At 49.6% G+C, this 24,585-nt stretch overlaps 1 protein-coding gene across 1 annotated transcript in view; it reads right to left on the reverse strand.

Moving 5' to 3' along the window:
- Positions 1-19,454: 19,454 nt before the first annotated feature.
- LOC144130344 (uncharacterized) overlaps positions 19,455-24,585 on the reverse strand; it is a 76,169-nt gene continuing 71,038 nt past the window's right edge. Inside the window, exons 7-8 of the mRNA XM_077664276.1 lie at positions 22,652-22,850; positions 19,455-19,932 (exon numbers count right to left, since the gene is read on the reverse strand). Coding sequence (XP_077520402.1) covers positions 19,723-19,932; positions 22,652-22,850 — 409 coding nt within the window. The 3' untranslated portion in view covers positions 19,455-19,722. The remainder of the gene's footprint in view (positions 19,933-22,651; positions 22,851-24,585) is intronic.

The raw sequence follows: 24,585 nt of genomic DNA on the forward strand, positions 1-24,585 counted from the left end.
AACTGTGACGCAACCGGTTGTCATACAGCGTTCCGGGTGGTGTAATACGGCTTCTCGTTGCACACAGCATACAACTGCTAGTGAAATTGAAACCTAGCTCACGACAAGGATTCCAACGGACGACGTATTAACTCGCACATGAGAAGGTCATGCTTTCGCGTTCAGAGCGCGTAGTATGAAGTGCCCACCGTATTTTTCTATGTTCTTTGCCCATTACCCACCGCACGTGGCCCCATTACTTAGTTTGCTACGCGACCCGAAACGGTCATGTTTCTCAGGAGCTCCTGGTAACAGTTTGTGTTTTAGGCGCTGTATCTGCAAATTCCGCTATCACCTTTAGATAACAGCGCTGCCGAGAGCAATGGGCGTACGATAAACAGTCATCGAGCTGATTTGCTGCGCTCGCCGCAGCAGAGTCGTTTCCAGTGTTCGAGCACAATGGTCCGAATAAACAGTTTTGCTAGAGAGCATTCCATTCTCTTCGTGCCGGCCCGGCTGTCACCACCACGCGTGGAATCACTGTGGCGATTATTTTCCTTAGGCACGAAATGACGTAGAGTGTACAACGACTTCCTGTTTAGGCGTGTGTAGTATACTAGATATTCCGGACCGCTGTCGCTACAGTCTCGCTGCCCGTGGAGGCCCATTCGTTTTACGCCACATCCCGACAATCGATGACAGCTGCTTCCTGCAAACCATGATACGAAAAATTTGTTAATATCTTCGGCACTATACTTGCGTCTACGGTTACCTCGACGCGTTGGTGCGTACTCAGTATAAAATACTTAGCGGCCAAGCACAACAATACGCGCGCACAAACACACACACGCACGCACGCACAGTGCCATTATATGAGCCTTTATCATTAGTCCCACAATAACATGCAACATGACACAGATGGGTTGATTTCTCGGATAGCAGGGACACAGAGGGGCAGATAGAATCATCGTTGAAAAACTTTGGAGGACACTTAAGCTTCGTCTTTACGAGCCGTGTGCGACAGCGTGTTGCAGCATTGCGGAGGAATCCACGGAACGTCATCGTCCTTCGGTGAGACACCTGGCGCGAACAATTTAAGGAAAGGAAACATATCTTGGTGGACACCTGAACCGCGCCGGAAGGCAAAGAAAATGAAAATAAATTTTTTTAACGAAAGGAAAGGACTCCTGTCTCACCTAACTCGGTGGACACCCGAACCGGGCAGTAAGGGAAGGAAATTGAAATGAAAATTGCTTTTAAGGAAAGGAAATGACGCCTGTCACAATTTTTCGCTGGACACCCGTACTGCGCCGTAAGGGGGGAAAAATCTCTTCCCTCAAGGTGCTGTTTAGGTGACCACCGAGATGCTCATGGCCAAAGACGCCGACGACACCGGCTTTTCTGCGACACGAGCTCCTTAACGCTATCGCGTTAAATTGCAATTCATTCCGTTTGAATGAGCTAACGTGTAATGTTCGCGCCGTTTAAAACGACTATCAAAGTATATCTCACTGCCATAAAGCTACATTAGTGCTATTAGCACCAAGCGAAACCCTCAGAGGTTTCAAACGTCAAAGGAAAAAAAGAAACGGGAATATATTTGCCGAAGGAAGGTGCAGATACTAGCGAAGTTTTTTTTTCCAATGCGCTAAGGCACCTTTTTGAAAGCGCTATTCATCCACGTCTATAAATTCTCTCTATCAGCTCATGTTTTGTGCTTCATTATGCGTTTCATTCGACGCTGCGGATTTGATCGCGCCCAATACACGAGGCGCACAGCATATACCGTATTGTGCATCTTTATTGTGAAGAAAAATCGGTTTTTGGGAAAAGCAAAAATGGCTCAAGTTCTAACATATCGGCGGACACCTGAACCGCGCCTTAAGGAAAGGAATAAAGGAGGGACTGAGAGAAGGAAGGAAGAGGTGGCGTAGTGGAGGACTCCGGGATAATTTCGACCACCTGGGGATCTTTAACATGCACTGACATCGCACAGTACACGGGCACCTTTGCATCTCGTCTCCATCGAAACGCTGCCGCCGCGATCGGGATCGAACCCGGGAACGCCTGATCAATGGCCGAGCGCCCTAACCGCTGAGCCAGCGCAGCAAGACAAAAATTTTCTCGCCTCAACCGCTGCCTCGTTTACGCTGAAACTGCACTCACAACTTAGATATTGCTGTAACATTTGTCTCGTAATAAGTTTGTCAACGGTACTTACCTCGTTCAGCCGCGCATGATGCAAGCCCTTAATCGTCTGCCTTGAAATCGACGAACGAAAAGCCGCCGACTCTAGCTTTTCGCCAAAATGTGTTTGTATAGGAAAGCGCCATGATGCGAAGAGCGCGGAGGTCACCATGACATGTTGCGCAGGTCCTTTGATGGCGCCACTTGCGCCCTTCGCAACAATCCGGCACTGGCGGCTTTCAGTTCGTAGATCTCGAAGGAGACTTTTCAGACTTGCATCATTCGCGGCTAAATCAAGTAAGTATTGTTGTAAAGCTTGTTGCGAGACAAAAGTTACCACAATACGCAAGCTCTATGCTCAGTGTTCTCGCAAACGAGCGAGCGGTTGAGGCCAGAAATTTTTTTGAAATTTCACGATAAAGATGCACAATACTGTATGGTGTCAAGCAATTTCAGTACGGAATGCGGGCGCGGAAGTGCAAAAGAATTGTGCATTTATTTGTAATCGAAAGGGCGGGAAATAGTGCAGTGCTCCCACATATTTTTTGTGTGTGCGCGTGTGCGCGTGCCACGGCTGATTTAAAATTCTTCAAACAAACGAAAGCACTACCAACGCTTCTGTCCTGCCGGTCCCGTTGGACATGACTGTAGGTCACGTCACTGCAGAAACAAGAGACTATGCGCCGTAAGGGCATCGAGACAGTGTAAAAAAATAGCAGTGGCTTAACTTGGATAACCCAGGAAATCAGCGAAGATCAAGCTCGCTTGCTAAGCGTCTGAGGCTCGTCCATGGCAGCTCCGCTACACGCTATTGTTGTTGCGGCTGCGGGAAGGCTGGAAACGAAGTGCACAGGCTTGCCCACTGGCTCAAGCTGAGTCACAATCACTGTCTCGTGCAGACAGTAGGAGATTTGAAAGATAGCAGAGGAAAGATTGAAACAAAGGACGCGCGGTCGGAACAACCCCGTCATCAGAAGCGAAGACGACGGCTCAGCAACGGATACCCCCGGCAGCAAGGAGCCCTTGCCACATGTGCGACAGCCCCTAGATCCCCGCCCCACGAGGCCAAGAAACCCCCACCGCTCCCCCCGCTACACTCTCACTGGAGTACCACATCACAGCCACGTGGTCGTGTGGGTATAGATAAAATGGCCGCTACACGCTCGCGACTGCCGTTCTATATATACCCACACGAGCACTTGGCTAGGGCCTGGTATCACAGGGTCGTTCGACACCCCAATCGAATGTCATCACCTCGCATCACATTACTCCATCGGTTGTTCTTAAGATCAAAGTTCAATCCAAAGGTCGCATAGTGTCAAATATCAAAGGTCAGAGGCCAACTAAAGGCAATGATTCAAGATCAGGGGTCAAGGGTTCACACCGTAGCTGTACCACATATGGTTATGCATGGCTATCCTGGTTGGGCTGAAGGTCGTTCAAGGTAGCTGTGCTGCCTACCCGAAGACTGCTTTACCTAGTGCAGTGAAGCTTTTCGCTTCAATAAGATGTCAAGCAAACCAGATAAGCATCGGAAAAGCCTAGTGAGTGAGACATGGCTCCTGCACATAAGACAGTGCTCGAATCCCGGCGTCAGGAAGGTTGTGTGCACAACGTTTAGTGTCCATCATTTTGCACGTAAAAGCCCACGTGCACGCCTCTACGCACCCTTTATTTCCATTCGAATTAACCGAAGTAAATTACTCTTTTTTCGTTCGTTGCCAACCAAACTGCACTGCATACTTCGCTTCTTTAAATTACTGACCTTCCACGTTCTTATCACAAGTTGAATCAAATTTTCACAAGTTTGCAAGAAGAATAAATTGCAAGCAGGACTGCCTCACCTGCCCCCGCTGATTAACATCACGCCGGTCAAGTCGTCGGTCCGGGTGTGTCGGACACTGAATCCGGGGCCATCCCCACACAAGCAGCTGCCTGGTGTCTTGCGACGACCAGCCGCTGCTCCAGTGACCTCCGACTCGCCCTCCGTCACACCACCTACATCGTCGTCACTGCTGATCACAGGCATGCTGCTATTAGGAACGCGTTCGCGTTGATTTAGATCGCCACCGTCATGCATAACCACCACCACCATCACCATGATAACGCTCCCTAGTACGCGCTCAGCGTGAGGTCTGGCCTCTTGATGTCTCCAACGCCAGGGCCCTGCATAAAGCACTGCTGCATTCTGTGGCACGTGAAAAGGACATAGCAGTATCGCGTGGACAGCGCAGCGCGGGACGGAGTGCTGAGAGTCGCTTGTGTAGCTGGAATCGATAGAGACAATCTTGGCCCCTAACGATGACAAGGAGGACGCCGCTTCAAATGGTTCTTCCGGACGCCACTAGATCGGCGCGCATTACAACCAGCGCAGGGAACGGAACCTGTGCTTCGTTACGCGTCGCGTCGACAGTATCGATTGCAAAGGGTAGGCTCGTCTGCAAAAGTCCTACTTCAGAAAGAATTTTCTAGGACGATGTATTGGCACGAAAAGCATACTAACATACGATGTACGAAAATATACTAGCGACGATTGGGCTTATGTGTATGGACATTGTGTCGCATTTATTCTGCCAAGGTGACTAAGAAAATACTAAGGACGCCTCCTGCATCAATACTAGATGTTTATTTAGCTGATATTTGAGCCTTATCCGGCACATGTTGTGGTGGTAGTGGTACTGGTGAAAACTACTTATTCAGTGAAGAGAGTTTAAAGGCCGAAAATGGCCCTTTACATAGTTGGAGTCCTTAGTCCGGGACACCGCTGGACGAGGCCGCTACTCGTGCCCGTTGGGCTAGAGCCCTTTGAGACTTCAGCCCCGAGCAGTTGAGCAGAGCTGCCTCTCATGCCTCTCGGCAAGGGGAGGGGCTTGGAGGAAGAGAAGGACTCTTCTGAAAAGCTAAACCATCTGAAAGTTATCGGACGCTTAACCACAGTAAAGGTGGGCCTATCACGGACGCCGTAGCAGAGTTCTGTGAAATAATTTCGAACATCTAGGATTCGAGCACCTATTAGCACTCACTCCCCGGGTTTCAACGTGTGCGTCTATATAAAGCCTCTGAGTAGCAAGTGCAACTGGGTCACTGGGTCACTGAGTAAGTGGACACGTCAGTTGCGCTATCAGTAGGTTGAAAAAAAAATAGAAAATTGCTTTTTGGGGAAAGGTGATTGCGCACTATCTCTCTAACGTATCAGCAGACGCCTGAAGGGCAGAGATAAAGGAGGGAATGATCAGAAGAAAGGAAGACAGAGGTGCCGTAGAGGAGGGCGCCGGAATAATTTCGACCACCTGGGGTTCTTTAACGTGCACCGACATCGCACAGCACACGGACGCCTTAGTATTTTGCCTCCATAAAAACGCAATCGCCGCGCTCGGGTTCGAATCCGGGAACTCCGGATCAGTAGCCGAGCGCCGTAACCACTGAGACATCGCGGCTGGGAGCTACCAGGAGTTAAACCTGGTTGAAAGCGAGCAGCTGCATTTCTCTGGCTGCGTTTGAAGTCGAGCGAATGGCGGTTTCCGTAGACGCGGTTCCGGTGTACACCGAGATATTTGAGACAGGCGTTTTTTTGCTTTCTTAAAACCGACTTTATTTCATTTTTCTTTCGGCGCGGTTCGGGTGTCCACCGAGATATGTGAGACAGGCGTAATTTCTTATCGTGGAAACCAATTTTCAATTCATTTTCTACCGCGACGGCTGCGTTTTTATGGAGGAAAAACGGTAAGGCGCCCGTGTGCTGTGCGATGTCAGTGCACGTTAAAGATCCCCTGGTGGTCGAACTTATTCTGGAGCCCTCCACTACGGCACCTCTTTCTTCCGTTTTTTTTCACTCCCTCCTCTATCCTTTCCCTTAGGCCCCGTTCAGGTGTCCGCCGATATATGAGACAGATACTGCGCCATTTCCTCTCCCCAAAGACCAATTATTATTTTTATTATTCATTTTCGTTCCCTTACGAGCACGGTTCGGGTGTTGTTCTCCGCGTCAAGCGTCGCATCGATCACACCTAGCGTTCCATTGCGCTGGACGCATTAAAGTGCACCGTCGTTTTATGCAGAACCCACTTTCTTGACCTGCGCATGCGATGCCGGCAGATGCTTTCCCGCTTGACCCGATGTCAATCTTGACGCTGGCCAGAGGCATATTAGCGCGCGCCATATATTTCTATCTTTGCTCTGCGATCCTTACACTCCCCTACTTTGCACACGCGGCAGCGAGCGTGGCTCGGCTTGAGCAAGTAGGCAAGCTCGTGCACTTTCCTTTTCATTCTTCCTGTTGGCAACAGCAGCAGCCGATGACAAGGTCAAAGTTGAGATAGATGTAACAGCCGCTGGTGTCGCTGCTGTAGTTGACGTCATGTGTCGACCCTGACTACCACCAGTTATGCTCATTGTTTGACCTCCACCTACATTCAAGGCGAAACTGGCGACCACCGTGACCTCTAGCTACATTCAAGGTCAAACTTGCGCCCCGCTGACGGCTCGAAAAGCTGACGTAGTGAAGCTTTTGGCTTCAAAATTAGCTGCGGTTCAACTACTGCTGACTGGTTAGAGAGCGAAACTGTGATGTATCGGGCAAGTAGACGCGGCTTGGCGTCTGTAACGTTGAATGCGTTCAGCAAACTCGATAGGCAGCGCGTCTGCACAAGCACAGGGCAGTTATTGGTTATTACGAGAGGTTGGTCACGCAGGGAACGCTGCGCTCTATTGCTGCAGTGCTGTGTGTCTGCGGCAAAGTTGTCAGCGCCAGTGCATGTAGTCCACATCTCTCACAAGGAAATGGCGCAGTATGTCTCATATATCGTTGGACACCTGAACCGCGCCGTAAGGGAAGGGATAAGGGAGGGAGTGAAAGAAGAAAGGAAGAAGAGGTGCCGTAGTGGAGGGCTCCGGAATAATTTCGACCATCTGGGGATCTTTAACGTGCACTGATATCGCACAGCACACGGGCGCCTTAGCGTTTTTCCTCCATAAGAACGCAGCCGCCACGGTCGGGTTCGAACCCGGGAACTCCAAAGCGCGATTCAGGCTGCGGCTGACCCAGGCAGCCAGTTATGCGTCCTTCCTTTCCTCAAAATCATCGGAGACTAGAACGTCGTAAACGCAAACCCCAATGAACACAATGAACGCCGACGGCCTATATAAACCGGCGAGCGCTCGGGTTTGGCGGCGGCGGCTGAGTGACGTCACAGCTGTCATGTGCTTACTACGTGGTTCAAGGTCAAACTCGCGCACACGGCGCAAACTGCGAGGAAACTACGGAGTACAGTAATAAAGCTTTCGCGTTAAAAAATTCTGCAGGCGCGTGAACAGTAAGTCTGTTAACATGCAGGAAATGGAAAGCGTGGAACTTTCCAGAACGCGGGTTTTTTCCACAAGCTGTGGTCCTCCACTGCAGCACCACTTTCTTCCTTTCTTCTTTCACTAATTCGCTTATCCCTTCCCATACGGTGCGGATCTGGTGTCCCCCGATATGGCCTCTCATGTCTCTCCAGTTATGCCTGTCATTTACCAGATGCGCGCACCCTAAGCCTGCAAACTTCACAAACTCATCCGCACACCTAACCTTCTGCTGCCCCCTGCTACGCTTGCCTTCTCTAGGAATCAACTCCGTCAACCTTAAGGACCAGCGGTTATCTTGCCTTCGCACAACATGCACTGCCCAAGCCCATTTCTTCCTCTTGATTTCGACTAGGTTGTCATTAACCCGGAGTTTGTTACCTCACCCATTCTTCCCGCTTCGTACCTCTTAAAGTTACACTATCATTTTTCTTTTGATGGCTCGCAGAGTACTCGTGGCCTCAGTATGCAATTTTTCTGCTTATATTTCATTTTTAATTTTCATTCATTTTTATTTTATTTTTGTTTTGCTTTATAATTGTTTTCTTTTATTCGTTTTTATTTATTACCTTTTTATTTTTGCATTTCTTTTTAATATTTTATTTCATGCCGATTAATCTTTTGTGTTTTTATTCTGCATTGTTTATATTTTATTCCTTTTAGTTTTCTGACGTCATTTGATTGACAGCTGAGACGGACACATCCTGTAGACATTCCTGATGCATGTAAGGCTTTCGCCTTAAAACCGAACGCTGATCTACGCCGCGCAACATGCCCTACACCATTGACACGAACTGTCCGGCAAGACAGAAGAATTACACCAAAATAGGGGCAAAACTAACGTAGCCGCATTCCGACGCCATATTTGTGGAGATTGCTGCACAGAACAGTGTTCTTGATGTGCAGGAGAAGACAGACTGAGCAGAAGCAGAATTCTGCGCAGAAGCACAAGGCTGAGAATTGACCCAAGAATAAGCATCGGCCCCGTTTGAATCAAACGAAACTCAACCGGCCGGGAGAACCGCAAAGATATAGCAACAGCACAACACTTCCCACGAAAATGAATCAGACCAACGGTCCAAGCAAGGCACTCACCGTCCATCCTGAGAAACCTTGGAACCGAAGCGCTGAAGAATGGCCACCCCTCCCACCGCTCAGGAAGGAGAACACAGAGGTCACTACGGCCGCCCAGAGAACCCGGAACCGTCGCACAACCAAGACAACAAAAAGCACACAGAAAAGTACAGTGTGGACACCGTGAACGCTGGACATGAAACTTTGGTGCGTAGTGGTACCAAGACGGACGCCACCGCGCCACGGGCCTCTAACCTCGAAAGCTGGCGAATCCACAGGACACCCAGGAGACGCACTCGCTGCGGAACGCTACACCCGAGAAAGGAGCCGGCCCTGCTAAAAATGATTTGTCTGTCTAAGCAGCCTCCACTAGGGCCATTTTCTATACCTACACTAGCTACACTAGTGTAGCCAGTGTAGAATCGGTTCATTTTTTTTACCAGTGTAGAAAAAGCGTAGCTCCGCACACCACCTAAACGAACGTATTTCTTTTACACGTAGTGTAGGAGGGCAAGTACACTTTCTACACCGATTTCTTTGGAGGGGTAGGCTAGCAGACGAAAAAAGAAGGCACGCGTTTCAAACGCACAGCGCCATTTTGTGACTGTAAATGTCGCGAGCGGTTGGAGCGCAGCCTCGCAAGTCTGTGAAGTTCGTCCGCCTGGACAATGGCAGCGTTTTGGCCTTGCACCTACGAGGCAGACAGTGGCAACCTTACCTTCTACGAAGATAAAAACGGCTTACACGTCTGAACGTGCGTATTTTAGTCTGCCGAACGCTACTTCGCGTTTAGGTAAGCCGCGTTCGTTCCGTTGGTATTGGCGCTGAGCGATCCACGCGAAAAAATTAACGTGGAATAGCTGAGCTAATCCAGGATATACAAAGCGAATGATGTCGGCGTTCACTGTGTTCATTGGCACTGGCGTTGACGATATTCTAGACAGCGATGGCTTTGAGGAAAGGAAGAGCGCATAGCTGGCTCTCTGGATATGCGGACGACTTCTTTGTGCTTTGATACATGTGGCGGGGGTGAGAGAGAGATGTGGCCTGAATGCATTAGCGCTGACAGCGTTGTGGCTGACATGCGGCACTGCAGAGTTCATTTGGCGATCAATCTCTCGCGATGAACCATTAACTGCATGCCACCTCCTAGGGTGTCAGGGATGGCGCGCTGCCTATCCATCGTGCTGAACGCAATCAAAGCAGGCTTTTGCAGTTGGACGCCAACACCACTTACATGAGAGCGAGACTGAGGTTTCCACTGACCCACGGAGCCGGTTGTGCGTCTTTCTTTTCGTGAAAATTAACGGCCTTTGCAAAGTTGTCGACGATTAACTCTATGAACGCCGTTGTCTCAATTGTTTTGTTTGGTTATTGAGGAAAGTGAATGGCACAGTAACCATCTCACATATCTCGATGGACACCACGGAGCGAGAGAGAGAGAGAGAAACACGCCGTTTATCGAGACGTGCATGTCGTACTTCTGACGTTTCAGACTCAAAAAAAAAAAGCTGCCGTAGTGGAGGGCTCCGGAATAATTTCTACCACCTGAGGATCCTTAACGTGCACATCGTAGAGCACACGGGCGCCTCAGCATTTTGCCTCCATAAAGATCCGCTCAGCGTTACAGACCCAAAGCCGCGTCTAGTTGCCCGACACACCACAGACTCTAACCATGTTTAACAGTAGATAAACCGCAGCTATATATTACGCCTCACTGGTGTTAAGGGCTTTTTTGAAGCGAAAAGCTTTTACTACGCTGGTACACACCGCGCTTCGCGCGAGCCGCCGTATGTCGGAGCACGAGTGACGTCACGCACGGCACAGTTTCTTTCTCTCGCTCCCTAGTCACTAGTGCGCATGCGCCAGTAGGAGCACCGAGCCACAGGTGTTTCGCTGCTGCGCAGCGCCGCACCTTTCCTCAAAATCCAACTTTCGATTTTAAGTTTTCTCTTTCCTCTTTCTCTCCCTTCTTTATCCCTTCCTTTACGGCGTGGTTCGGGTGTCCACCGAGATATGTGAGACGGTTACTGTGCCATTTCCTTTCCTCAAAAGCGAAACAAAACAAGTGAGCCAACGGCTTTCATAGAGTTCATTGGCGTTGACAACTTTGCAAAGACCGTTCATTTTCAGGGTAGGAAAGGCGCACAACCGGCTCCGTGGGCCACTGGAGACCTCAATCTCGCTTTCGCTTGGCATATCCTGGATTAGCTGGGCTAATCCACATTATTTTTTTCTGCGTCAGATTTTTGCTGGTTGACTTGTTTTAATAGCAATAATAATAAAAATATTAATAATAATAGTAATAATTTTGGGGGGGAAAGGAAATGGCGCAGTATCTGTCTCATACATAGTTGGAAGCCTGAACCGCGCCGTAAGGGAAGGGATAAAGGAGGGAGTGAAAGAGCAAATGAAGAAAGAGGTGCCCGAAGTTTAGGGCTCCGGAATAATTTTCAACGTCTGGGGATCTTTAACGTGCACTGACATCGCACAGCACACGGGCGCCTTAGCGGTTTGCGTCCATAAAATCGCAGCGGCCGCGGCCGGATTCGAACCCCAGGTTTGGCCTGGAGAAACGGGGAAGTGTAGTGGCGGCGCGCAGACTGATAGCGACACACGCGCTACTGGGATATGCCCCTTTGATAAGGGTTTATACATCGCGGCGCCAAGCGCCGTCGTAGAATGTTGCTCTATAATTTCCTTTCGGCCGTCACTTCAATAAAACTTTTTCACCACCACCGTCGGAGCACTTCGTCCTAGCTTGTCACTGACGGAGGCTCAGCTCTGCTGGCGCTCGTCAGTAACTTTGTTAGACAAAATAAAGAACCCGCGGTCGGGTTCAATAGGTATGTTATCCTGTTTTGCATCCCCCACGATTAATTCCTTTTAGTTACTCAAATTTACTGATGGCACCTCTTTAAATGGCTCGCCTTACATGCTTAGCGTCTTGTCTACTTCTGAATGTCAATGTATCCGGTAACCTTGGAATGTGTACATATGTAAATAATTTTTTCGTAGCGGGAGCTACACTAGGCTACAAGTCGAGCATTTCGCGGTACATGGGAAAAGCCAGTTGTGCGCATGCGCCGTTACCATGGCAACCGGAGTGGAGCAGTGGGTGCGCCGCGCGCTTCGTCGCCGCCATCACCGCGGCCGCGCGCCCGCTCTACCATCGAAAGTGAATGTGACGTCACGCGGATGAGCAGTTGTGCGCATGCGCCAATACTATCGTAACCAGAGAATCCCATCTGCGCCACGTTCGTCACCAGCGCCTCGCCACACGCCGCTCTATCACCCGAACCGCGCGTCGTCGCATGCGCACCATTGCGTATAAAATGCGGAGATATAATCAGCGGCTCCATCGCAACGCTTGATAAGGATGCATAGGAGAGTCCAGCCGCGTCTAAACGGCGCTATGGGCCAGAGAACAATAACTCTTCCGATCCTTAAGTTGTCGCATGGCGGTTGGCTACTCAACAAACAGAGAATGAGCGCCGCGAAGACAGTAGCGGAGACGCCCGAACAGAGAGAGGAACGTCTTGTCAAACGGAGACGTCAGACTGCCGAGCGTAATAGACATCGCATAGCCGCCGAGATTGAGCCCATGGGAGGCGTCAGTCAACGGTAACCAAAGGAAGAGGATGTGAAGGCCCGTCGTGTGACTAATTACACCATTCGAGTTTCCGAAAGCGCATCTGCGACCCGGACATTTGAAGCAGCCTTTGTGAACAATTCGTTTGGACACATTTGTACTGTGTGCAACAGACTGCGGCACCAAAAATACTTGACACCAATGGGTAATCCAATGTATGACACTTTGCGTTTGGCATTACCAGAACAACAAGCTCAGCCGGGGAAACGTACCTCCCGCTACGTATATCCTGGCATAGCGGAGCTAAGCCACTGCCACTGCCAATACTACTTTACGTCTTTTCAGGAGGACACAGGGGCGCAACAAAAACACACGGACATAGAAGTAGACAGGGACGAGCGCTTGTTGCGCCCCTGTGTCCTCCTGAAAAGATATGAACCAACACGCCCAAATACAAGTACTACTACTTTAGGTCGCACTTCAGCCCGTTCCGTGGCGAGGCGGTGGTAGGCACCATTGACATTTAGCGTGACGTCACACCACGTGACCTAGAGTGACGTCACACCAGCTGTGTAAAAACGGGGCCCCATCTCACGCCGTCGCGAGGCGAGGCGGTAGCCACCAACGGCGGCCTAACTCCCGCTCCTCTCACCAGGGGCGCTAGGGTCAGAGTGACGTCACACCAGCTGTATAAAACAGCTCCGCTCCTCTCGCCAAGGCAGTCATACAGGCAGATGTTACGATGGTGCCTACGAACAAGGCAGCTCGGCAGAATGCAAAGAGGAAGCATCAGCGAGCTACGGAGACGGAAGAAGAACGAGAAGCTTCGCAATCACCAGGCTTAACCAAGCTAAGCCACGGCCGTTTTTTCTAACCGTGTAGTGGTGCTGTTCTTCCGTTCAAGCAAGAAGCACGAAGTTGCGGCGAAGTGTGCTGACGGAATTTCTTTATCCCGTCTAACAAGGTTACTGGCGAGTGCGAGGAGAGCTGGAATGCTGTCAGTGACAGCCTAGGACGAAGTGCTTTGGTGGTGATGGTGGTGGTGAAAACCTTTTATAGTACGGAGCAGCAGTCTCCGACGGCACTCGGCGCCGCGATGTACAAGCCCTTATAAAACGGGCATATCCCAGTAGCGCGTGTCTCGCTATCAGTCTGCGCGCCGCCGCTACACTTCCTCGTTCTTATCTTGATTCGGGTGCAGGCAAATGAAACATAAACATCGTTGTTCGTGGCACATAGGTGCCCGGAGGGCGCCAGTGCCTTTCAGCGGCGCTCTGTCGTGGCTCGCAGAACGGGTGAATCTTGCTGCACCGCCGTCGCACGCTGAGTGCGGCTGCTCGGAATCATGCTGTTCAGGCATAGAACCCGATGCCATGCTCTTAGCCTGAATCATGTGGTTCTGACGACGTTCCAAACAAACAAAGCTTGAGCGGTTTCCACTCTCAGTCTGTACGAAACGGTCCAGTTGGCGCTATCACGACAGCAAGCAACCACTTTTCACCGCGTCTGAAGTTTCGCACCAGAACACTATTACCAACAGCAAATGTGCGCTGCTTGCGACGCACTGTCTGGACGAACTGCCTTGTCGAAACATTCCGCTGCAGCTACGGCTTGACTGCGTCCAGTCTGGAGCGCAGCCGCCTCTGTAGCAGAAGATTGGCCGGCTCCTCGCCTGTGGTCGTGTGTGGAGCGTTCCTCTAAGTCAACAAAATTTCCCTTCAACGTATACTTCTTAAGTTTGCGGCGGTGCTTTTATGTACTGCAGCTTTCAGGTTTGGACCAAACGTTCAGCTTATCCATTACTGCCGGGATGGTAGGCTGATGTCCGTACTTGCCGCGTGCCATTGCTTTAGAAATAGTTTGAAAAAACAGCCGAAATGAATTGCGGCCCATTGTCAGACAGCACCTCTTCAGTGTAACCAGACATGCAGAAGATTTTGTGAAGACGGTTTATTGTGCTTTCTGCGGACGTGTCACGCATCTGGCACACCTCAGGTCACTTGAAGTGAGCGTCGATCAACATCAAGGACATGGCACCCTTGAAAGGTCCCTCGAAATTGATGTGCAGAGGAGTGGGGCAAGGCATTCTGCGTTGAGTTAAACGGGGTTTCACGAACACACGTAGGTTGCGATGTGGCAATCGATTCCTGGCTACCACACGTAGCTGCGTGCTAGTTCGTTCATTGTAACAATGCTAGGATGCCCCTGGTGCAATTCACCGAGCATTTGAGGTTATTATTTTTGAGGAATAGCAACACGCGTTCCTAGATTGAGGCATCCTAGTTGTGCAGAAAGCTCACAGCGTCTGTGGAAGAATGGCTTCATTTCTGCACTGGCGACGTGCTCAGGCCAACCGTTCATTACGTGTTGCATGAGTTGCGTTAAAAGCGGATTTCGACAAGCTTCCGTGCCGCCTAACTATAGACAATGGGCAGGGACTGCATGCGTAGGAGATCAAATTGCTTATCCGAGCATTCTTCACTTTCGCTCGGCAAAGGCAATCGAGATAAGTAACCTGCGTCAGCGTTTTGAGACGGCAGTTTATACTTCAAGGTAAAATTTCAAGCTGACAGAAATACAGCCCAGTCTTGAGTGTCGCTGCAGCAATGGCTGGGATTGCCGTCTTGGGACCGAAAATTGTCTGCAAGTGTTTGCGGTCCGTAACAGGAAAAAACGCACGTCCAAAAAGGTAGTGGTGGAAGCGTTTGACGCCGACAGTTAGAGCTAGTGCCTCTTTTTCTAACTGACTATAATTGACATGTACTGATAATGTGCGGGATGGGCACGCCACCGGATGGCATTCACCGTTCGCCAGCACATGAGAGATGACAGCTCCTATACCGTATACCGATTCGTCACACAACAATACAGTGGTGTACCAGGGTCGTAGTGCGTAAGAACCGGTTTCTGTGACAGCAGCTTCTTGATGTCCGAGAGACCTGCTTCGCACTCCTCATTCTAGGCCCAGGGGGCATCGAGCCGTAGCATTCTGTTGAGAGAAAAAACGACTTTGATAGCTTGGGAACAAACTTGCTGTACTAGTTTATCAAGACAAGCACTGGACGCAACTGCTGCTTATCCGTAGGACGCGGAGCCTTTGCAATAGCTTATAGCTTGTCCAGCCGGTTCAACTCCGTGCCTGGTAATGACATGCCCCAAATATTGCAGCTTATGTTTGAAAAATTCGCACTTATCCATCTTTATTCTGATGCCTATCTGACAATCGTTACAGTACCGCCTCCAAATTTCCCAGATGCTCCTCTTCCGTCCTACCGGTGACCAGTATGTCATCGATGCAGCAAGTAACTCCGTCAAGAACCTTCAGGACATTGCCCATGGTCTTCTGAGGCTATGGCGAAAGGCAAACGGTTAAGCCCATACATGCCTTTGTGCGTGTTCAAAGTCAGATAGGCTTTTGGTTCCTCGTCGATCACGACTTGATGATAGGCCCTATTCAGATCAATTTTCGAGAACTGTTGACATCCTGCAAACGCTGTCAAAAGCTCTTCCAATTTCGGAAGCGGGTGCGTCTCCAAATCAATGATTGGCTTCAGCATGAGTTTGTACTCGCCACAAATTCTAATTGACCCATCGCGCTTTACTAAGGACAAGAATTAACGCAGCGTACTTTCTACTGGCGACGCGAGAAACGATTCTCAACTTCTCGAGCTTTTGTAGTTCAGCCTCTACCCCGTCCACAAGAGCGAAAGGTACAGCCCGTGTTTCAAGAAAACGGGGCATTTGGCCATCCTTAAAACGGAGGCTTGCCTGCTCTCGCTGTGTATTTCCTAGCTTATCCTTGAACAGGTCTTCGTTTTTTCGCAGCAGTGTTTCTAATGCTGCCGGCGGAATGCCTGACATAGTGGCTACCTTGCAAAGCCCTTGAATGTCTGTCCAATGGAGCCCGATGTGCTGTAGCCAATTGCGGCCTAGAAGCGATGTCCCGCTTTGCGGTAGAATGTCGAGCGGCAGTAGCGCCTCTTGGTTGTTGCGGCAGACCAGCACATCTATTACGCCAAAAGGTCAAGTAGCCGAGCTCCACGTATACTGGGCCACTTTCCCCCGTGTACGTCCTCAGTTGTATCTCTTTTCGCTGCAAACGGATACCGGGAAAGTAGACTTTGGTCTGATGATGCGACATGACCGATACAACTGCTTCAGTGTCAAGCTCCATTTGTAGTAGTTGCTTCCACATTAAAGTCTACCATTATGGGCGATAATCGAGACATGCTGACACTGTTCAGCGCCGTTAGGTCGGGTTGGCCTTGCACTCAAGAGGGCGCATACGCTGCTTCCGTCTATTCGATTCTGTTCTTCCTTTGCACATCTTGAGCATGTGCTTTTGGCCTGTGCATTCGATGCAAGTAGCCCTACGTGCGGACATGCGTGTGCGTTAGGCTTGACAGAACAACATCGATAGCATGAATGGGGCTTCCACCGTCTAATAGCGTAATTCTTTTCCTTTCAACCATATATTCGGCGAACTTGGTTACCGCTGTCTAATAAGCCATGAGCTGCCGGTGCATTGTTCATGGTGGCTTCCGAGGCCAAAGCACAGTCAACTACCTTCTCAAATGTTAAGTACTTGTCTTCTACGAAAAGCTGTCTCCGATTGTCAATTCCCCGCATGCCACAGACAAACTTCCCGCGAAGCGCATCGTCGAGAAAAGAACCGAAATCACAGGTCTGAGCCAGTCTGCGTATCTCTTTCACAAATTGGGATTTCGTCTGCGTTTTGTGCTGCACTGCTTGGCAGAACTTGCTCTCTCGGCAATTACGGATGGCTTCGGTGACAGATGTTTGCTCAAAACTGCCAACAGAGAAAACCACAGCTACCATCTTTTTTGGCGTATTGCAAATTGAATGTTGGTTTTTGAGGGAAGGAAATGGCGCAGGAATTGTTTCACATCTTGGTGGCCACGCGAACCACGCCGTAAGGGAAATTACGAATCTGGGAGTGAAAGAAGAAAGAGAGACAGAGGTGCTGTAGTGGAGGGTTCCGGAATAATTTTGCCATCCTTGAGATCTTTAACGTCCATTGATGTCGCACAGCGCAGGGGTGGCTTTGCGTTTCGCCTCCATCTAAACGCGATCGCCACGGCCAGGTTCGCACCCTGGAACTTCGGCCAAGTAGCCGAGCTCCACAAATACTGGGCAACTTCCACGCTTTGAGAAAAAAGAGAAAGAGCGCCCGAATGATCTAATTTATTGATTTGACTCCATAGTGTAGTGATGTCCGAGAGGTAGCCGGGTCGGCCAGCTGCAGATCTGGTTTTTGGACACAGAGAGCCAGAAATACTATTTAAAGTAAGGGTGTTTCGGCCACACATCTCCAGGGTTCCAACATGACAGACTCCATTCAAGTGTTTATGTCTCGTACGTGATAGCATCGGGACCCCGCTGGGGTGCGTTGCCAGCTCCTCGGAGCGGAGAAGGGTCTCCCAGTCCTCCCAAGTTGTCTGGTGCTCCAGGCCCCGACGGGGGAGGGTGCGCCTGGCAAATGGAGAGGATATAGATTCTGGATGTGAATGGTTCGAGAATAGGTGTGCAGGTGGGGTGGGGAAAAAGGGATGGTAATGGTATATGGTGATAGGGGAAGGCAGTGCGTGTGTCTGGAGTTTCTGCAAATGTTGCATGTCTCCTGTCTACGGAGGGATGAGATGGGGGAGTACAGCTGACGCGCGGCTCTGTAGGCTCTCCTCAGCTTGCTGAAAGAGTGCATACGCTCCTTCGGGAATCTATGATCAGAGGGTATTTCAGCTCGGTTCATAAAACCTCAAGATAAAGAATTGCAGCCTTGTTTTCGGCATTCCTCGAGTGTGCAAGCACCATATTAGCTCCACATGGCGAGGCCTGAATGCAACGGCACCGCTCAGATGCAACAGGCAGTGACATTGACTTGGCTTCGTGCAAAATTAAGTGTCGCTTTTTTATTCTTATTATGCACCTGGCTTCCGCACGGGCGATGGCAATGGCAATCGCAGACTACCCTGCAACTTCTGGGGGGGTGTCTGGAGGAAGGAGTAGTGTGACGGGTGGTGAGAAAGAGAGGTAAACCATGGCGTCGACCGCTTCCTCTCTCGCAATTCTGAACCGTAATAGCGCTGGAGCGCCATATCTTCAGCTCGGTGATGTGGATGCATGTTCCTCAGAAGTGGCTTAATAAGCAGCTTCCAGTGAATGGAGCGTGGGACGAAGAGGAGTGTTGGGTCATTGGCCGGTATGCGACGTTCCAAGGAGTCCAGGATACACCAGCCAGCAGATGTCTGTGTGAGGCGAATGTATTGGGCTTGTCACACGGCCTTCAACGAGTTCACCGTTAGTGCTGTGGAGGGCCATGCCGAGTTGTCTGTTGTGGGTGCATTAAGTTGCTACTTTGCACGCCTTCCGTATTAAGGCCGCCACGACATTAGTATCGTGTATGGATAGGTGTTGACCTGAACATGGCTCTCTTTATTCTGAGGAGGAAACGCGATTAATGAATATCCCATTAGCTACTTCACTGACATCAGGGACGCTTTATTCGTATTTCTTAGTTTTATTTTTCTCAAATTCATGTCATTTTTCGCGACCGCTGCCATCCTCAAGCTCTAGAAACGTTGGATGTGGCATGTACCTTTCATACTGGAGCCAGCTGGAGAGAGAGAGGGGGGGGGGGTCTTTTTACAAGGCAAGACATAGAGACCGCCCTCCCTTTATATCGTACATTTCAGGACGCTCGGCAAAAGCCCCCATGACATGCCCAAATGGTAGTAGGCCTCCGAGACTTGGTCTGGAGGCCAACTGCCATTTGGGCATTCTCAAGAACGTAGTCGAGAATGCAGAAATATAAGCTTGGATTGGGCCCAACTAAACTGTTACACATGCTGTCCTGGGGTGCTGTTCTTTTTGCGTATATACTTGCTTTCCAAGGTTCCAGACAGCTAGAGAAAGCCATTACGACAAACAGGTGAAGCTCGGCGTTAGCCGCAGCTGACACAATACAATCCACAATGTCGTAACTGGAGCCCTCGTGCGAGTCATTTTTTTAACATCACACTGCGACAGCTGCACAAGAAATACTTTCCGCAGTTGACGGCTTCGTTTTCGTAGCATTTGTCTATCATAGGAAAAAATCAGTGACGTCAGCTTTTCAATAGGACGTGTTACCTTCTGACCAACGAGAAAGACATTGTGTTGTTGACTGTCGATTATGCTGGTTTGACACGAGCTAATCTGTCGTGTCCGCTAGACGCTGCAGCTATCACTGGCTTTTCTCCTCATGAAAGACAGAAAGGGTATCCGGAGTTTATTTCTCACTTTCTTCAACATAAGTCTGCGTCACACATTTAAGCAGAGTTCAAGAAGCCAGCGCCTTGCTAGCTCTCAATAAAAAAAAACACAACGTCCTCTGATGTCCTCGGATGCATCCTAATCCGTCGACGCACCACGCGCACCAGGGACGACGTCCTGCTCCGTTACTTCCGGGCTGGGCCTGCCGACGGCCACCTGGTCTAGGCGATCAGGTGGCATGAAGCAGCCGCAGCTGAAGCGCATCATAGGAGGTGCTCCTAAATGGGCGGCGTCGTACTGCGATGCCACCAGTCATGGGCCGCGTTCGCGTGCTGCGGGCAGAACCGTGGAGCCGGGGGACTGAGGTAAGCCGCGGGAGACTGGCGTCCGTTCCGATCTTCACTGTGAAAGTCGGACAGCACGATCCTCGACTGCTGCTGGAAAACCCCGCGCTGCTGCACCAGCAGTGAGCACTCCTGGGTGGTATCCTGCTTGAGAAGGAACATATAAGAGTATGTGTAATGGGTGTACATGCGTACGAGAATATATCTACAATCTGGAGGCTTCCTATATATAGTCCAACCGCACAGGCGCATGCTAAAGAACTACATCTATTTCTGTTCGGCATCCAACTTCAACCTGCGCCATCGCATTCCAAAAAGATTTCAAGCCGATGAGAAATTTATAATGTTGTGTTGCCAAAAACACGAGGGACCCCGGGCAGGAGTATCATGGGATCACGTGGCCATTGATCCATTCGCTATAGACGTGGTGCATAATTCAACAAGTGGGACGTACCCTGGCAAGGCGACACACTGACGGAACGAATCTACGAAGCTAACCTCACGCCTTTTTAAAGCAGACCACTCACTGTGACTCTATTTTCTCTTTTTTGCAGGGTGACGCAGATCTCCCCTGCGGGTGCTATGACAGCTGGTATCTACGATGCGATAAAGCTGCTCGCTGTTTGTAATAAATTAAATAAAATGCCGCGGATCGACATTTACGGATACTCAGCATTAAGGTCATTTTTCCTCTGTGCAGTGCTTTCAATCAAAACGTAGGAAAAAAACCTCAATGCAGGCGCTATGCCAAATTACTAATGGCCACTGCCAAAAACAGTATGCTCGCCCATCAAGAAAGACAGCTCCTGCCGAACAAGCGGTCCTGACTGAACGTTCAGAAGTTGCCTCCTTTCTTGTCTCAACGATCCTGTACAAGACCATCGAGCGCTTAACTTACCTGTAAAGCATATTCTGCTTAATAAAAGGACTTGCGTTGCGTTTTGTAACATTAAATAAATCTAGACTCCAGGAGTGACAAGGCTTCACGAAGGAGAACCTAGTAAAACTTCTAACAACTCCGAGGCGGGTAGTTCTGCGCAGATGTGCTGCCATTGCTGTCATGAGTCTCTGATTTACAGTAAAGAAGCCACTTTTTTATGTAAAAGTTGTTTTGGCAAATCATCCTGCACCTTTCAAGGATGCCGCTCTTTGTTTCACCGGCATGCGAATCAATGTCACTTAAACATCGACAGTCTGTACGGAGGGTTCTTCAAAGTTGAGACTGTATAACCGCAGCAAGAATGCAATGATATAGCTAAGAAACGAACAAAGTCCTGCGATGTTGCGCTTGCGTACTTATAGGATCTGCGGAATTCTGCAACGAGCAATGCCTATACAACATTATCTGTGCAAAGGTCGAAACGGGAGCTCTCGACAGCTCTTAACTAAATCATCTTAACACAAAACCATGCAGGAAAGAAAGGTTAATATTCCGAGCAGTGCGCTGCACTCCGCTTTCTCTTCGGAGCCTTGTCCGTAAAAGGCACTCAGCACAAAGTCAAGTTGGCGCAGTCCATGTGATTAGTGTGTTACGATTGCAAAGATGGCAGTTTCACAAAAAACGGCCTTCCTAAGCTAAAAAAAAGGTTTAAAATGCGATATTCCACCCGTAGCTCTTTTCACAAGCTAAATGCGACAATGCTATAGTCGCAAGTCCCTCACGGTAGCGCCAATACCAAGGAACATGGACCTCAACATCCAGGAGGGAGAAGAAAAGCGAGGGCGAATTGATCCACACAATATACGCTCCTAACGATTCAACTGTGTGTGCAACGTGTCCTCGAGAAGAGGAGACACCAAATTGCAGTGGCCACGGTGGTCGATTCGTCATTGCGCCAAATAACCAGCGCGTCTATGCGAGATTGAACGGTAGCAGAGGCCGAGGAAGTAGTCGTTGATCTAGCGGTGGCAGCGGGCTGTAGACACGGGCGGTCGCTAGCAATACTTCCGGACTCTCAAGTAGCCTGCCGGAATTAGGTTAATGGTTGGATGGGTCGTCACGCGTTCCTTACACCCCTGGTAGCGAGCGACAGAATTGAAAACTACGAAGAAGAAACCGCTAAGACCATACACAAAATTGCGTGGGTACAGCGACACACGGGGCTGGCAGGGAACAAAGAGGTTGACGCGATAGCTCGAGGATACAATACTTTCCGAGAATCCCACGAGACTGCGGAACTCGTGCAAACACCCAAGGAATACTCGGCCATACTACAAAACTACAGAGGCAGAAGAAACCGATATCTCCAGGCGCACAAATCTGTCAGCAGAGAGGAAGCTGTCACATGGAGACAAATATAGACAGATTCTTACCCAAACCTACGCATACTAAACAAAATGCAGCCTACTATGATAAACGCGGACAAATGTCCCTGCTGCGCCGAAAAACACACACTATAGGGCATCGCATGGGCCTGTAAAAACATTGACGTTGTTCCCAAAATACAAAACCCGTATGCTCAGCAGTGGGAGACACTGCTGTTCAGCGACCGCTGTGAAGTTCAGCAAGGTCTGGTACAGCGAGCTCAGTGGGCGGCAGTGGCGAGCGGGGCCCTGGACTGAGGGCAACCAACCATTGACTAAAATTCTTGAGGTCGAGAGAGAAGATTCATCGGGATATAACCAAGGAGAAAACATCTGAAGGTGCCCCAAAACCGCAGCATAGAACAAAGTTTTCTCCTCCTCCTCAGTGACAGATTTTCTTGGCAAATAAGGAAAGGCTGCGGGAACGTAGCATTCCTAACTCGGTCATGCCGCCAAATAGTTGGTGACTGGACAAGGCGTACACCCTTTCCTTCAGCCTTTCTCCGTGGTAGCACTCAGCTGGTGGCTGTAATGCGCGAGTCTATGACAGTTCACCCACCACGCGCTGCTCCAGTAGCCGCCGTCGGTCTGACTGCAGCGTGGCCGACATGGCCTCGGCGGAGCTGCTGCTGTATTCGGCACTGCTGTCGGTGAAGCACCTCTGCTGCGGGCAACTCTGCTGTTCCGCGTGCGGCTCCTGCGGCGCCTGTTGCGAACTGCAGCGGATCTCGGTGGCAGACGTCCCGTCGAAGCGGCCCCTAGAGACAGCAAAAATAATAGCGCACTGAGTCTTTCTACAATCAAGCAGCACAGAGGGCCTGGAAATTTAGGCACTAAAAAACATCAACATTGGCTGGAAATTAGGCTCTAAATATACTAAACTAGGCGCTATAAACAAAAAATAGGCATTTTTATTAGAACTCGCCTTTATTACCAACGCATATGGATTTATAGATACTTTCTGTCCAATAACTGAAGTTGGATTTTTATTTTTAAAAAGCGATGAGTTCAACCTGTTCAGGCAGTTAGCGCAAAAGAACAGCACACAATTGGTCAATCAAGCACGGAGCTACGCAGTCCTTGAAGCGCAAACAATAAAGCACATTCTCAAGTTGTCAAACTTGAGCCTTCTGTCTTCACTAAGTATAACTTTGTATTTTGAAAAGCTTCATTCGACATCCCATGATGTTAGCTGCGCGAATATAAAACACGAGAGTTCATAGGGGCTCGGGCTTTCAGGTGATGTGGCCGTATCGCCTCCACATAGATCTCTGATTTGGGATATAGCTTCAAGGACTCTATTTTTTTCTACCGGTTGTTCTGTCTTAGTAGAAGCAGTAGCGCCCTTTCTTTCCAGTCTCCGAAGTGCTGCTTGTACCTCTTTGACTGCCTCCAATGATTTATCTGTTGAGATTCCAGCCTTTTCCGGTTTTGTCCTCCTTTCCGTCAATGTTGAGGTATTTGCATTGATGCATGCCAGCTCTCTTTCCATGCTCGCCTCCTTGAAAATTGCTTTTCCTTTGATCACACATACAGCGTCATCATTAATTTCCTCAAAGACAGATTTGACCCCTTCAGAGTTCCGTGCATACTATCTTGCTGCGTTTATTCATGTCCCCCATTAAGTCAAAACAGGCTTTGGCAGCAGAGAAATGTCAGATACTGTGGCACAGATGGCAGCAATTGTTTACGGCCATGTAAGAAACACCTGTTTTGTGCTGGACACTGACGCATCCACTTGGTGAAAAGAGGGTCGGACACATTCGGCCACACGATGCATTGCACGAACAATGCCGGTTGTCTGAACTATATAAGCGCTGGTCCCTTTCATCCCTTGGAAATGATTGATGCTCCATCCGAGACAGACAAAAGTACCTTCTCATATTGAATAGTTTCTGGCCATCGAAGCTCTAGAGATGAAGTAAAAAAAACGCGGTGTTGTCGAATGGCTCACCCTTTCAAGAACATCTGCACTGAGCATTGATTCCTCGTCCGGCTTTCACTGCGCTCATTGTTCCGACGATGAAGTTGGCCATATGCAGTCCGCTAGCGTCTGTGGTTTCGTCGACTGACACCCAAATGTAGTGGTCCCCAATTTCGTCTCTGATCTTGGTGAGAGTATCCTCTTAAGGTACATGGTGCCCCGTTGTACGGTGCCGGTTCGGGTAGCGGCAACACTTGAGAAAAACGCTTGGCGAGACCCGCGCCTTTTGTGCGTGCATCAGCGCGCGCCTTTCACCGTACCTAGACAGACGTCACACAACATAAAAACTGCACCGAAGACCTAAATTCCGGATTTAGGTGTTCATATGCAAAGAGTTTGCTCAAATAGGAAAAGCAAAATGGCAAAAAGGCAGACACGCGCAAAAATCCTGTTTAAATCATTTATAGGCATTTTAGGTACCTCTACATAAAAAAAAATTAGACACTTTATAGACTGTTCATCGATTTCCCTCCAGAAAGTCTATAGACTTCCTATAAACAAGTCTTAAT

Source organism: Amblyomma americanum, chromosome 4 (genome assembly GCF_052857255.1).
Source record: "Amblyomma americanum isolate KBUSLIRL-KWMA chromosome 4, ASM5285725v1, whole genome shotgun sequence".
Lineage (NCBI taxonomy): Eukaryota > Metazoa > Arthropoda > Arachnida > Ixodida > Ixodidae > Amblyomma > Amblyomma americanum.